Source organism: Crinia signifera, chromosome 12 (assembly GCF_055691185.1).
Source record: "Crinia signifera chromosome 12, ASM5569118v1, whole genome shotgun sequence".
Classification (NCBI taxonomy): domain Eukaryota; kingdom Metazoa; phylum Chordata; class Amphibia; order Anura; family Myobatrachidae; genus Crinia; species Crinia signifera.
Window position 1 is genome coordinate 24,219,292 of NC_139228.1, and position 14,060 is coordinate 24,233,351.

General features: G+C 43.0%; 2 protein-coding genes across 15 annotated transcripts in view; one reads left to right on the forward strand and one right to left on the reverse strand.

Annotated features, from left to right (window-relative positions):
• The window catches only part of AVEN (apoptosis and caspase activation inhibitor), a 281,141-nt gene extending 272,488 nt beyond the window's left edge, over window positions 1-8,653 (forward strand). For both annotated transcript variants that reach the window (XM_083167852.1, XM_083167853.1), the window contains 3 exons: window positions 3,532-3,627; window positions 6,500-6,776; window positions 8,385-8,653. In XM_083167852.1, coding sequence (XP_083023978.1) covers window positions 3,532-3,627; window positions 6,500-6,776; window positions 8,385-8,491 — 480 coding nt within the window. In that variant the 3' untranslated portion in view covers window positions 8,492-8,653. The remainder of the gene's footprint in view (window positions 1-3,531; window positions 3,628-6,499; window positions 6,777-8,384) is intronic.
• A 120-nt stretch (window positions 8,654-8,773) lies between these two features.
• The window catches only part of RYR3 (ryanodine receptor 3), a 527,067-nt gene continuing 521,780 nt past the window's right edge, over window positions 8,774-14,060 (reverse strand). For all 13 annotated transcript variants that reach the window (XM_083167836.1, XM_083167846.1, XM_083167845.1 and 10 more), the window contains one exon: window positions 8,774-10,208. In XM_083167836.1, coding sequence (XP_083023962.1) covers window positions 10,113-10,208 — 96 coding nt within the window. In that variant the 3' untranslated portion in view covers window positions 8,774-10,112. The remainder of the gene's footprint in view (window positions 10,209-14,060) is intronic.

Consider the following 14,060-nt stretch of genomic DNA (forward strand, 5'->3'; position numbering starts at 1 on the left):
TTACCATTCTATATAGAGCAATCTTAACAGCCGGTTGCCCTAATGAATTTCTCTGTTTTTAAAGTTGTATTTATTCAGCTCCCCATGTGATTTATTATATATTTACATATTAACAGAATCTCCAAGCTGCATTGAAAGCCGCCTCAGTGCTCCTATTAACATATCATTAGTCAGACAGGAGCACAAACACAAAATGTTTCCATTTACACCATTTATTTGCATTTACATGCCAAACAGAGATAATGTGTTTCTGCGCCGCTGGGCTGCACTCTGGGGCATTTGTGGCACAGAGTCAGGCAGGGAGGTAGGAGGTGACTGAGGTAAGCCTTGCCGCCGTAGACCACGGAGCATCATTGCGGCACAGTCTCTAAGGCGCTGCAGACAGTCTGCACGGGATTTGCTGTTATAGGTAGGGCTAAGGTTCGCATCAGGATAATTGCATTGTTTGGATAATAAGATCAGGATAAATTAGAATCTGTAGTCAAGTGAGCTGCTTGACTTAATTAATTACTACTATTTCTTTGAAAGTGCTGCTTCCATATTTAGAACTGGTGGGTATTATCAGAGGAGAAATGTATTCTTTTATTATGATGTATTCCAGTATTTATTGTATGGTTGTTATGCACAAGTTCCATGGTGTGCAAAATATTCGGCACGTTGGGGTTTCAATGGGGTTAATGGGTTTCGCAGGATTCTCTCTTGGTTTTCGCAGTACGTTTTGCAGGACAGACCGTAATTTTGTTTAGCCGCTTCTATTCTTTGCAATGAAAGATGGCACGGGTCTCTAGACATACAAAATATACCGTAATCCAGAACAACATCCCTACAGATACTATATAAATGATGTGTATGTAATATAAAACCCTGTATCTTATACATGCTGCAGCAGTGGTTCTCAAACTCGGTCCTCAGGACCCCACACAGTTCACGTTTTCCAGGACACCCGACAGGTGCACTCATTCCTGACTGACACGTTTTAAAAGATCCACATGTGGAGCTAATTATTTCACTTGTGATTCTGTGAGGAGACCTGGAAAACCTGCACTATGTGGGGTCCTGAGGACCGACTTTGAGAACCTGTGGTTTAGAATATTTTGTTTATTTGCAAACTTCTAAATTCTATTGGATTATGTGGCAGTAATGAGAATCTGGCACTTCAGCGAAGTATCACCATTACTAATAGTCTAAGTGTCATCTCTTTTCCAAATTCCACTTCTTGCATTTGCCTCTATGGGGGATGACTTAAGTTGAAGATGTGATAAATAGATTTCTTTACCAATGGCTATTCACTACCAGCCAGAGCATTGGGCTGCAGTCACGTGGTGGGCAATGTGGTGGCGTATTTCCGTCACGTGTCAGGAAAGGATGTGTTAGTAAATATCTGTACTTGCGCGGACAGTAACTGCTTTCACCCTTTGTTACAACATACTAAACATAAAAGTGTATTTATTTATTTGTGGCTTTCATTCCATTATGAGATAGTAAGTAGTTGTGTATAAAGGATAGAGAAGGACAGTTCATATCCCCTAGGTATTTATACCACCAAGGGAATGGCAGGCGTTCTGAGCTGTAGGGATGGGTAAGAGTTAAGATGAGATGTGAATGACTCACCAACCTGCAGTAAATGCTCTAAAATAACTCCATACAGAGGGAGATGCAGGAGCTATCAGTAGTGAGATAAAATAGCTCCATCCGGATCTGTGTCTTGTGAAATGACAACAGGAGCCGGTCGCAGCTATCAGTCCAGGCTTAAAGAGCACAAACAGGGTTAGAGGGGAAGAGTACTTAATACAGTAACCACAGCTCTTCTCCATATACTAGTGCAACTTGTCGGAGGATTGAAGTCGCATGAGATTTCCCTAGAAACACCCCCCCCCCCCCCCCCCCCCCCCGAGAGCTTCCCGCGTGTCAGGATTGCATGCGATACTCCGCATATGATTTTTTTGCATAGGATGTGTTGTTTGGGATCCCAGTCTTGGCTGCGGAATCCGATAAAGCTTTGTGGCAGCCATGGCGACCTCCGGCTCTGATTCTATGCGTGGGGGGTCACGCATTGAATGGAAATCAGCATAAACACATATGGGGGCTATTTTGGTTCACTCTTTCTCACAAATTCCTTCTTAGATGGACAAAACCATGTGCACTGCAGGTGGGGCAGATGTTACTTGTGCAGAGAGAATTAGATTTGGGTGGGGTTTTACTTCAAAGTGAGATCTATATTGCAGTGTAAAAATAAAGCAGTCAGTATTTTCCCTGCACAGAAACAAAATTACTCACCCAAATCTAATTCTCTCTGCACATTTTACATCTGCCCCCCTGCAGTGCACATGGTTTTGTCCATCTAAGAAGGACTTTGTCAGAAAGAATGAACCAAAATAACCCCCATGATTTAACCACTTTGTAATGGGAGTTTTCTGCACGATGCGTCAGAATTGGGTAAAAAGGGAACAAATTGCAGTAGTGTATGTTCAATGTAACAGAGAGTGCATGGTCGGGGCTCCTTAATAAACATATACATAATAAATACTGCCTGTGCATGCAGAATAATGTACCGGGTGAATACTAGCAAAGCAGTGTACAATATACATCATAGGCCTGTGCAGTCTAAGCTTACACATTTATGGAAGGTGCAGTTTTGCATCTGCAACATTGTGTAACTTCAGATGGAGGATCAGTACGCTCTGGAAGCTCTCCACTTGATCATTGAATACATAAGCTTAAGTGTTCTAAAAAGTATGAATCAGAAGGGAGCAGATTGTGGTTACCGTAGTGACCAGAGGGCCCCAGAAATGCTACGCGGTGCTCAAAGAGCTCTCGTATCTGTATTCCTAATAGGTCCTTCATTTTGTTACTAGAGAAGTTTGTGAAATAAACAGCACACTTCTACCGTCCTCAGGGGGGACATGATGCATGGCGGGTATTATACTCTGGGCAAGCCCCAGGTCATCGAGCTCATTTTCTGTTTCACTGTGGAAGTCCTGCCTGCCGCTAGAGCATCTGTAACAGGAGGGGGGCTGCACATTGTAACCGCAAACATTGGATCACAACACATTCAAGGACATTACATCACAGTAATAATTCTCCTTACAAGCATGCAAATTGCTCCGTAATTGTTCTATTGACCACCCATTCATCCAGCCATGAACATAACAATACTGGCAATCTCTTATTCATATCTGGAAGTGTGGCCTACTATGGCAGTAATGTGTATGTGGGGTTCTGCAGGACTGATGCCTCCATAGAAATCATCATCTATATATATGTCTAGTGTCTGTTTGTGTGTTCCCGAAACACTGCCATCTGTTGGCAGCAAGTGAAACTACATCTCTTTCTCTCTCACGCATGCGCACACACACACACACAGAGGCAATCACAAGGCAGCAGACTAGCTTTTGAAGATCTGCTTTGAGCAGGCTTACTAGTATAGAAATATAGGGATTTCTATAAGAGCATCATTGTCCCTACGTTACTGTACGTTATTGCTGTTGCCTGTGCACTTGTGTCACTGCTGTCATCATCTTCTCATTACAGGATTCCTCTGTGTATCTGGATTCTCAGTCACTGGTGAAGGCCCTACAGGAGCTCCCGCTACATCTCCGACTGAATATTGAAGCTAATGTCGTCCAGGTACTGTCATTCCCGCTCTATTCCGTAGGTGCTCTGACAAGATAGTCATCAGAGTATTATCATTTCCTGAATTAAACTATGTTGGACTTAATTCACCTTATAATAATCAATTTCTGAGCCTCCACCAGCCTCGAGACACTAAATTGAAGAAAATACAGCGTTATTTGATTTTAATAAAAGCATTTTTATTAACATGTCTGATGTAAAGCCGCAGGCTCTGTGATGGATGATGTGTTATCTTCCAGTCTTACAACCTCATACTGCCGCTGACATTTCAGTACATAATGAGAGAATGTCTCTGTTCCATTGTAGTTCAAGCTTCCTCAGTATCTGTTGTCCCTTCATTCGATATGGTCTTACAAACACGCTTGTTGTGAGAGAATTAGCCTAAGGTGGTTACCCTCTTAGCCCTGTCATCCCTTCTACATTCTGTGGAAGACTCCTGTTACTTTGTGGAGTCTTCTAAAAATCCCATTCCCTGCGATGTCAGTGTGTAGCCGTGCTGTGTAATGTACAATTAGTGTGTAGTCCTGCTGTGTAATGTCCCTGTGATGTCAGTGTGTGATGTACAGTTAATGTCCCTCTGATGTCCCTCGGATGTCAGTGTGTAGTCCTGCTGTGTAATGTACAGTTAGTGTGTAGTCATGCAGTGTAATGACCCTCTGATGTCACTGTGTAGTCGTGCTGTATAATGCAGCTGTGATGCCAATGTGTAGTTGTGCTGTGTAATGTACAGTTAGTGTGTAGCTGTGCTGTATAATGTAGCTGTGATGTCAGTGTATAGTCGTGCTGTGTAATGTAGCTGTGATGTCAGTGTGTAGTCCTGCTGTGTAATGTCCTTGTGATATCAGTGTGTAGTCCTGCTGTGTGATGTCAGTGTGTTGTCCTGCTGTGTAATGTCCCTGTGATGTCAGTGTATAGTCGTGCTGTATAATGTAGCTGTGATGTCAGCGTGTAGTCCTGCTGTGTAATGTCCCTCTGATGTCAGTGTGTAGACCTGCTGTGTAATGTACAGTTAGTGTGTAGTCATGCAGTGTAATGACCCTCTGATGTCAGTGTGTAGTCCTGCTGTGTAATGTCCATGTGATATCAGTGTGTAGTCCTGCTGTGTAATGTCCCTGTGATGTCAGTGTGTTGTCGTGCTGTATAATGTAGCTGTAATGTCAATGTGTAGTCCTGCTGTGTAATGTAGTTAGTGTGCAGTCCTGCTGTGTAATGTCCCTGTGATGTTAGTGTGCAGTCCTGCTGTGTAATGTCCCTGTGATGTTAGTGTGCAGTCCTGCTGTGTACTGTCCCTGTGATGTCAGTGTGTAGTCCTGCTGTGTACTTTAGTTAGTGTGTAGTCCTACTGTGTAATGTCCCTGTGATGTCAGTGTGTAGATGTGCTGTATAATGTAGCTGTGATGTCAGTGTGTAGTCATGCTGTGTAATGTCCCTGTGATGTCAGTGTGTAGTCGTGCTGTATAATGTAGCTGTGATGTCAGTGTGTAGTCCTGCTGTGTAATTCAGTTATTGTGTAATCCTGCTGTGTAATGTACAGTTAGTGTGTAGTCCTACTGTGTAATGTCCCTGTGATGTCAGTGTGTAGTCCTGCTGTGTAATGTCCCTGTGATGTCAGTGTGTAGTCCTGCTGTGTAATGTCCCTGTGATGTCAGTGTGTAGTCCTGCTGTGTAATGTCCCTGTGATGTCAGTGTGTAGATGTGCTGTATAATGTAGCTGTGATGTCAGTGTGTAGTCATGCTGTGTAATGTCACTGTGATGTCAGTGTGTAGTCGTGCTGTATAATGTAGCTGTGATGTCAGTGTGTAGTCGTGCTGTATAATGTAGCTGTGATGTCAGTGTGTAGCTGTGCAATGTAGCTGTGATGTCAGTGTGTAGTCCTGATGTGTAATGTCCCTCTGATGTCAGTGTGTAGTCCTGCTGTTTAATGTCCTGCTGTGAAGTGTACAGTTAGTGTGTAGTCCTACTGTGTAATGTCCCTGTGATGTCAGTGTGCAGTTGTGCTGTATAATGTAGCTGTGATGTCAGTGTGCAGTTGTGCTGTATAATGTAGCTGTGATGTCTGCGTGTAGCTGTGCTGTGTAATGTAGCTGTGATGTCAGTGTGTAGTCCTGCTTTGTAATGTCCCTGTGATGTCCGTTTTACTCCTGCTGTGTAATTTAGTTAGTGTGTAGTCCTGCTGTGTAATGTCAGTGTGTAGTTGTGCTGTGTAATGTAGCTGTGATGTCAGTGTGTAGTCGTACTGTGTAATGTAGCTGTGATGTCAGTGTGTAGTCCTGCTGTGTTAATGTACAGTTAGTGAGTAGTCCTGCTGTGTAATGTCCGTGTGATGTCAGTGTGTAGTGTAATGTACAGTTAGTTTGTAGTCCTGCTGTGTAATGTCCCTGTGATGTCAGTGTGTAGACTTACTGTGTAATGTAGCTGTGATGTCAGTGTGTTGTCCTGCTGTGTTAATGTACAGTTAGTGTGTAGTCCTGCTGTGTAATGTCCGTGTGATGTCAGTGTGTAGTGTAATGTACAGTTAGTTTGTAGTCCTGCTGTGTAATGTCAGTGTGTAGTTGTGCTGTGTAATGTACAGTTAGTGTGTAGTCCTGCTGTGTAATGTCCCTGTGATGTCAGTATCTCTGCTGTAACTGACAGTACTGTGTGTAACTAACGACTGTATGTAAGGAACGACTGCATGTTTTCTAAACAAATAGTATATACTGTAGTACTATTAGGTACAGAAGTGAGGCGGATTTTACATATAATGTCTTGAGCAAATGGCAACTGATTTATTATTTTATAAAAAATAAATAAATATTTAGGAGAAACCAGTGTATGTATTATTGTGTGGGTAAGTAACATAAAGTGGTCATTGTTTTGCTGTAGGAAGAGATGCCTCAGGAGCTTCCTCCATCCATGTTGAAGGGCATTTCAACCCTGGGTCCAACTTTCACTGCCCAGATAGGAAGTGGATCTACACTGGCATCAGATGAAGCAACAGCTTCCCTACCAGAACCCCAAACAGCTCCGCAACCTTCCGTGCCAGCCCTAGACGAGGAGCTGGATTTCCTGCTCAGCTTAGACGCTCCTGTAAGAGATGAACGGCCAGTATCTCTTGGTGGCACTGAACAGCACGACGACCAGGTGACCTCTGAGGAAGATGGTAAGTGTTCCGGGTGCCAGATTCATCACTGGACCTGCTTTTGTTTCTTATCCAGAAAAATCTGATCTCTGAGTAAGCATCGTGTGAACACCAAGTTAATGATCTTTACATATCACGTCTGTAATAGTTGTTTGTAGCTTTACCAGGCTTCCATTCTACTATCATCACCCTGGGATTTGCCTTTCTGTTTTGTGCCCAGTTTAGATTTATATGTTTAAAGGCGGCTTGTGCTGTCAGACACTATGCTGCTTTTTTCTATTAAACAAGGCTGGATCTTAAAAGCTGCCAGATCAGCTCCGGTTATATAGAAATCTCACGCTGCACCCTCACATGCATGATTGATGAACCTCTTTCAGTGTGCATTATTTAGAATGTAGTTGAATGCCACATTAACCGCTAAAGTAGTGCCAGGACAATATGTGTAAGCTGGTCTGTCATACTCTGTGGGGAGGATGTCACTCAGAGGGGAGAAGACATGTGACTCTGTAAAGGCAGGGAACTGTCAAACCAAAGCAAGATCTAGTCACAGCATGACGGAAGAAATGCAGCCTGTAGTCTACCGGGAGATTTATATTAAACGCTATATATCATCAGTCTAACATAACGTTTCATGTAGAAACAGGTGACCATACAGAAAGGTAAAGGAATGAAGTACACCAAAGTCCCACACACACTATAATAAATATTGTGACCAATGACAATATCGTTAATGATATATCTTTCATATCAACCAGTGTTTACCCATAATATGGTTAACGTACATGCAGTTCATCAACAACTGCGTGTTCAGTGGGGGGGCAGTGTGATGTCACTGATAGTGTGTTTGTAACAGATTGATCCTTCGGGAGAACCGCCGAATGGCCTATTGTGTATGGGGCTTAAATACTTTAAATCCATTAACAATATCACTCAGTGATGTCACCCAGCCCCCGGTTGAACATACAGTCATTGGCCGTATAGACACAAACCTGCATGTTCAGATGACAGTAGATATCATTAACGACCAGTAGGACCGCGCATCATTAACCATATTGGGCGGACACACTGCACAATATGAACAATATTTTGTTAACAATATCATTATTATTCATATCGTTAACGATATATTATCTAGTGCAGTGATAGGCAACCTGCGGAACTGAAAGCGGCTGTGAAACTACACATCCCAGCATGCATTTCTATCATTTTAGCATTTCCTAATAGCAATACTTCGGCAGGGCATGCTGGGATGTGTAGTTTTAGGTTTCAGCTACTGACAGCAGAGTCCTGCTCTGCATATTTTTTTCCCAAATCTATCCCACAGGGACCTCTAACAGGGCATGTTTTCCAGATCTCCTAGCAGGTGCAAAGGTGTCTTTATTATTAACGCGTTCGTTTTAAGAATCACATTTTAATCTAATTATATCACTTGCGATTCTCTGAGGAAAACAGGACAACATGCATTGTTACAGAGGTCGCTGAGGCCTGGAGATGAGAAACATTGCTCTATCATCGGTCTGTAAAATAGGAATGTTCTTCGCTAGTTTTTGTGAAGGTGTAAATCTGCGCAAACATGTGACCTGTCCAGGTGTATACACTTCTCTCTGATTACTTCCAACTGTGTTTCAGCAACCTCTCCCATGACAGATCCCACCCTCAGCTCAGCTGCTGCGGAGGCACACAAAACTGTGACACCTGAAGATCTGGAGGATTGGTTGGACAGTATGATCGGATGACGTATAATGTGAGCAGTGTTGCCCGCCATGGGTGTCTTATTCCCTTCACGTTGCCGCTGGTTGACTTTAAGCACCACTAACTGTCAACAACCATTCTGCATAATACTGAATCATGTACCATACATCGTAATCTGATAAACATGCATTACAGCACAACCAAAAGCCATCTTGTGTATTTTCTGCGTCTAACCACTAATCATTTCCAGAATATCCAGGAACCGCTTGGCTTTGTAGCCCTCGTGAAGGTGTCTCGTGTCTGCACAGTAAGACAAACAGCTCGGCTGGTTTATCATTTATTTATTGCGATGGGTACTTTATTGTTTTTTTAAGATAAATGCATAAAGGTAGCAGCTTCACTACAGCACTTACCAATGACCAGAAAGCAGTGCTTGAATTTGGCATAAGATTTTCATTTAAGAGAATATAATTATAAGATACATTCCAGTTTCTTTAAATAACAACAAACTGTCATCGAAAGAAAAAGTCAAATAGCAACTTAATGCAATTCCTCATTTCATACAGTAAGACAAAAGAACAGCACAATTCTTTGTGTATTTCGTCAATCTAATATATACTAACATGAAAAAGAAAACGTCTTGCATAGCTACGTCTACAGACGGTTAAGGCACTTAATCGATTAAGTTCAGGGTCGAAAAAGTGTTAAGAAGTAACTTTTCCCTTACTATCTTTTACCTTCAACTGCCTGAAGCTCCACAACTACTGCTACACACCTACCACCTTTTGTAGACTAGACTATCTTACATAGGTAAACTTGGATAGTTCAGAACCCCCGGGCAACAGATGCACCCAGCAGCTCACCTGTAATACCTAAGGCCATGACTGTTGCAGCCTGCGTATGTCCCATTTGAATTCTTTCAGGCTCCAGTGCTCAAACATTCTCCGAAACAGGTGCAGCAAACTTTAATAAACTTGGCGTCTGTGACTAGCATTCGATTTTACTTGTTTTTGTTTTGTTTTCTATAGTGACGTAGTCAAAGCCTCAATATGAAAGTAAAAAAAACCCAAGAAATAAACTCTGCATGCTTCTCCAGAACACAGAATCAGTACGGCAGAGAGGACTTAACTGTTAGTATGAAGATTAATATTGTGCACTGAGTGTGTTAATTAGCCCTTTAATTCTGGGGCAGCCAGATGTGGCATTTTAATTACGAGATGTCTGCCCATGGTTTATGCGACTGAGAAAAAAAAATCAAGAGTTGATGGGGGAGCGGGTGCAGTCAGGCTGAATATCAATGGTTTGTTCGTAAACTTTTGGCTGTAGCTCTTTTCCGGTTTGCGCCAAAATAAGTATTTATTTTTATTTTTTAATTATTTTTTTTTTAGTGACTCAACAAATGCACTATGGTTTCATTGAGCATGGTAGAGCATCCATTTATTGATGTACTGTAGTGATTTGTCGTCTGTAAATCTGGTAATTCATTGCACACACGTTATAGACCTTTGTATGTACTGTCATATACATCCTTGGTTTTATACATGGATCCACACAAGCCTCGCTGTGCAGAGGAGGTCTATCAGTTAATGTGCCGCATTGGGCAAGTGTTCGTTCCAGTTTCAGTCCCTTCCCAATGAGTTAAGCTGTCAGGTTGGTTTCAGTTCCTCATCCAAGCAGATCTTCATATTGCTTGCGGAAACAGTCACCCGCTGGGAAGAAGTCCCAGCATCTCTCCTGATACATCTTCCAAACATAAGATTCCTGCAAGACATAAGACAAATTAACATACAATTACACACAGGTGCTTAAAAAAAAAAAAAAAAAATAATAATAATAATAATATAAATACATTTCTAAAATAAGACAAACAGCTGTGATTATACTTAAATTAGCCGCAAGGAAGGTGAGTTGCCATAGCAACAGCGTGGAAACACAGGCTAAAGCACTTCATCTTGCCCCAGACTCACTGATTTTTGTAAGCAATCCTATAGGCCCACGGGAAAAAAAATCAGCAAGTCCAGTACATTGAATTGATAATCGAGTCGACCCCTTCAATTGGACCACAAGAAAGGGACTGCAGACCATATATATAGCAGTATTTCCCATTCCAAAATAGAACAAATATTTATAAAAAGACTAAACATAAGACTCCAAGGGACATATTTATTAAGATTTGTGCCCTCCCAAAATAAATATTCCTTGCAAAAATAAGGAATCTTTTTTTTTTTCTTCCCTAAACGTATTAGGGTTGAGTCAACAGAACAGGGGCCCAAATAAAACCCAGTCAGTAAGTAGTGAATTGATCCTACATCCAGATCCTTCTTGCAGCACTGCCCATAGGCTAGCAGACGCCAATAGGGAAGTACCCGTCTCCTAATAGCCCATAGTCTACAATAACCAAAGCTATCTGAAGATGACATCAGCTCCTGGAGCCGAGATCTCTTTACCATCTACAAATTAGGCAGCATCCCAGAATACCACATTGTGGGCGATATCTAGCAAACATTAGTGATACATATATGGTATGCCCAAATTGTGAAACACAGTAGCGATAATACAAAATCCCAAATGTATCAAACAGGATAAATTAGTTATATTCTTCCTCACGCTCATCTCCCCCTATTTCACACTGTACTCTGCAGGTTCACTATATTTTGCCGGCAGCTGGGATCTCAATCCTGAAAGCTGTATCCTAGCCACCGGAATGACGACAATGGGGATGGGTATGACAAAGAGGCACCTTGCGGGCTCAGTACACAAGGTTCTATTCCCCCTCTATGTGGCTCATGGACCCCCACAAGGGAGAATAGACCCTGTGCACCAGGATTCCAGCTGGCAGTAATGTCAGCAGTCAGGATTTTGGCGACAGGATTTTACCATCCGGGATCCTGACTGTCGGCATAATTACTGCATACCCTATCTGCCATCACCCCCCTTTTTATCCTCTCTCTCTGCAGTCTCCCCCTATTCCTGCAATCACTAATCTACCCCATTCATTCTCGCTGTTGCTAGCCCCATCTTCCACTTATCTTTCCTGTCTCCCCCTATTCCTCCTCTCTCTCTCTCATCTCCCCCTGCTGTCTCCCCCATTACTAGTTTCTCCCTATATTCCTCTGCTTTTTCCTGTCTCCCCATATTCCTCCTCTCTCCCTCTGCAGTCTCCGCATATTCCCTTTTCTGTGTCCCCCTATTTTTCCACTCTACATTCTCCCCTTTTCCTATGTCTCACTGCTCCTCCTCTATCTCTGTGCAGTCTGCCCCTTTTCTCTTCATCCGTATTCCCCCTCTCTCACCTGTCTCTCCCGATACCTCCTCTCTCACCTGTCTCTCCCGATACCTCCTCTCTCACCTGTCTCTCCCGATACCTCCTCTCTCACCTGTCTCACCTGTCTCTCCCGATACCTCCTCTCTCACCTGTCTCTCCCGATTCCTCCTCTCTCACCTGTCTTTTCCGATTCCTCCTCTCTCACCTCTCTCCCCCACACTCTCTGCTTTCTCTTCAGTGTGCTTGGTTGAAAATTGCCTCTATTAACAAAGGTTTGCCAGGATTGTTATTATTTATTACTACCAACTAAGCATTACGTTGATCCTTATTGGATATTAGACTATAAGCTCTTATTAAAAACCTTCTGATATGCTGAGATTATTATATTGATTTTGATTTATTTTTTATGCCGGCTGGTACATATTGCTGTATTGTGTATTTTATATTGAATTAATACAGTTTAGTTCAGTTTGAAATTCTGTAGTCATCCCCTATTTCACCCCTCTCTCTCTCTCTCTGCAGTCTCCTTCTATTCCTCTTCTCTTTCCTATCTCCCTGTATTCCTGCTCTCTCTGCCATCCCCCCTATTCCTCTTTACTGTGTCCCCCTATTCCTCCTCTTTCTCTGCAGTCTCCTCTTTCTCATCATCTTCCTCTTTCATGTGTCCCATATTCCTTCTCTCTCGCTCTCTCTTCTTTTACTTCCTCCCGCTCTGCCATCTCCTCCTATTCCTTTTCTCTCTGTAGTCTTCCCCTATTTTTCATGTCTCATCTCCCCATATTTCCTGTGTCCCCCTATTCCCCCTCTATCTCTGCAGTTTCCCCCTTTTCCTCTTTCCTTTGTCCCTATTTTTCTTCTCTTTAGGCCTTATTTTAGTTCACTCTTAGAGGCAAATTCCTTCTTAGCTGGACAAAACCATGTGCACTGCAGGTGGGGCAGATGTAACATGTGCAGAGAGAATTAGATTTGGGTGCTTCAAAGTGAGATCTATAGTGCAGTGTAAAAATAAAGCAGTCAGTATTTACCCTGCACAGAAACAAAATAGCTCACCCAAATCTAATTCTCTGCACATTTTACATCTGCCCCCCTGCAGTGCACATGGTTTTGTCCAGCTAAGAAGGAATTTGCCTCTAAGAGTGACCTGGAATAAGGGCCTTTGGGCCAGATTCTCTAAGCTTCAAAAGTGATAAAATGGAGAGTGATAAACAGCCAGCCAATCAGCTCCTACCTGCCATGTCACAGACAGTGTTTGAAAAATGTCAGGTAGGAGATGATTGGCTGGCTGTTTATCACTCTCCATTTTATCACTTTTAAAGCTTAGAGAATCTGGCCCTATGTCTCTGCCGTCTCCCTCTCTCTTTCCTGTATCCCCAATTCCTTCTCTCTTTCTGCAATCTCCCTTATTCCATATCTCTCTCTCTGCAGTATTTTCCTCCATTCTCTCTGCAGTCTCCCCTTATTCTTGCTCTCTCTGTGTCATCTCCCCATATTCCTTCTCCAATCTCTCTGCAGTCTCACCCTATTCCTCTTTCCTGTGTCCCCTAATCCTCCTCTATTTCTGCAATCTCCCTTATTCCTTCTCTCTCTCCAGTCTCCCTCTTTCCTGTGTACCCCTATTTCTTCCTTTCACTCTCTGAAGTTTCCCCCATTCTTCGGACCTCTAACCCTCTCCCCCTATTTCTCCTCTCTTTCTGCAGTTTCCCCCAATTTTTCATCTCTCTCGTCTCCCCTATTCCTCTCTCCTGTGCCACTTAATTTCTCCTCTCTCTCCATCTTTGCAGTCTCCCCCTATTTTTACTCTCTACTGTCTCCTCCATATTCCTCTTTTCATGGCTTTCTCCCCATATTCCTCTCTCTTGCTCTGCCATCTTATCATATTCTCTCTATTCCAGGCATGTCCAAACTGTGGCCCTCCAGCTGTTGTGAAACTACAAGTCCCAGCAGGCTTTGACACAGTTCTGCTATTAGGGAATGCTAAAACTATGTCAAAGCATGCTGGGATGTGTAGTTTCACAACAAATGGAGGGCCACAGTTTGGACATGCCTGTTTTATGCAGTCTCCCCCCTATACCTACACTCTCAATCTCTCTGCCATCTCTGCGCTGTTATTCCTCCACTTTTCTTCCTCACTATTTCCTGTCTTCCCCATTCCTCTCTTCAATGCCCCTTAATTCCTCCTCTTTCTCTCTGCAGTCTCCCCCTATTCTTCCTCACTCGCAGCTGTCTCCCCCTATTCCTCGTTCCTGGGTTCCCCTAGTCCTTCTCTCTTTCTGCAGTCTCATCTCTTTCTTCCGCACTCTCTCTCCGGTCTCCCCCTATTCCTCTCTCCTGTGCCCCTTAATTATTCC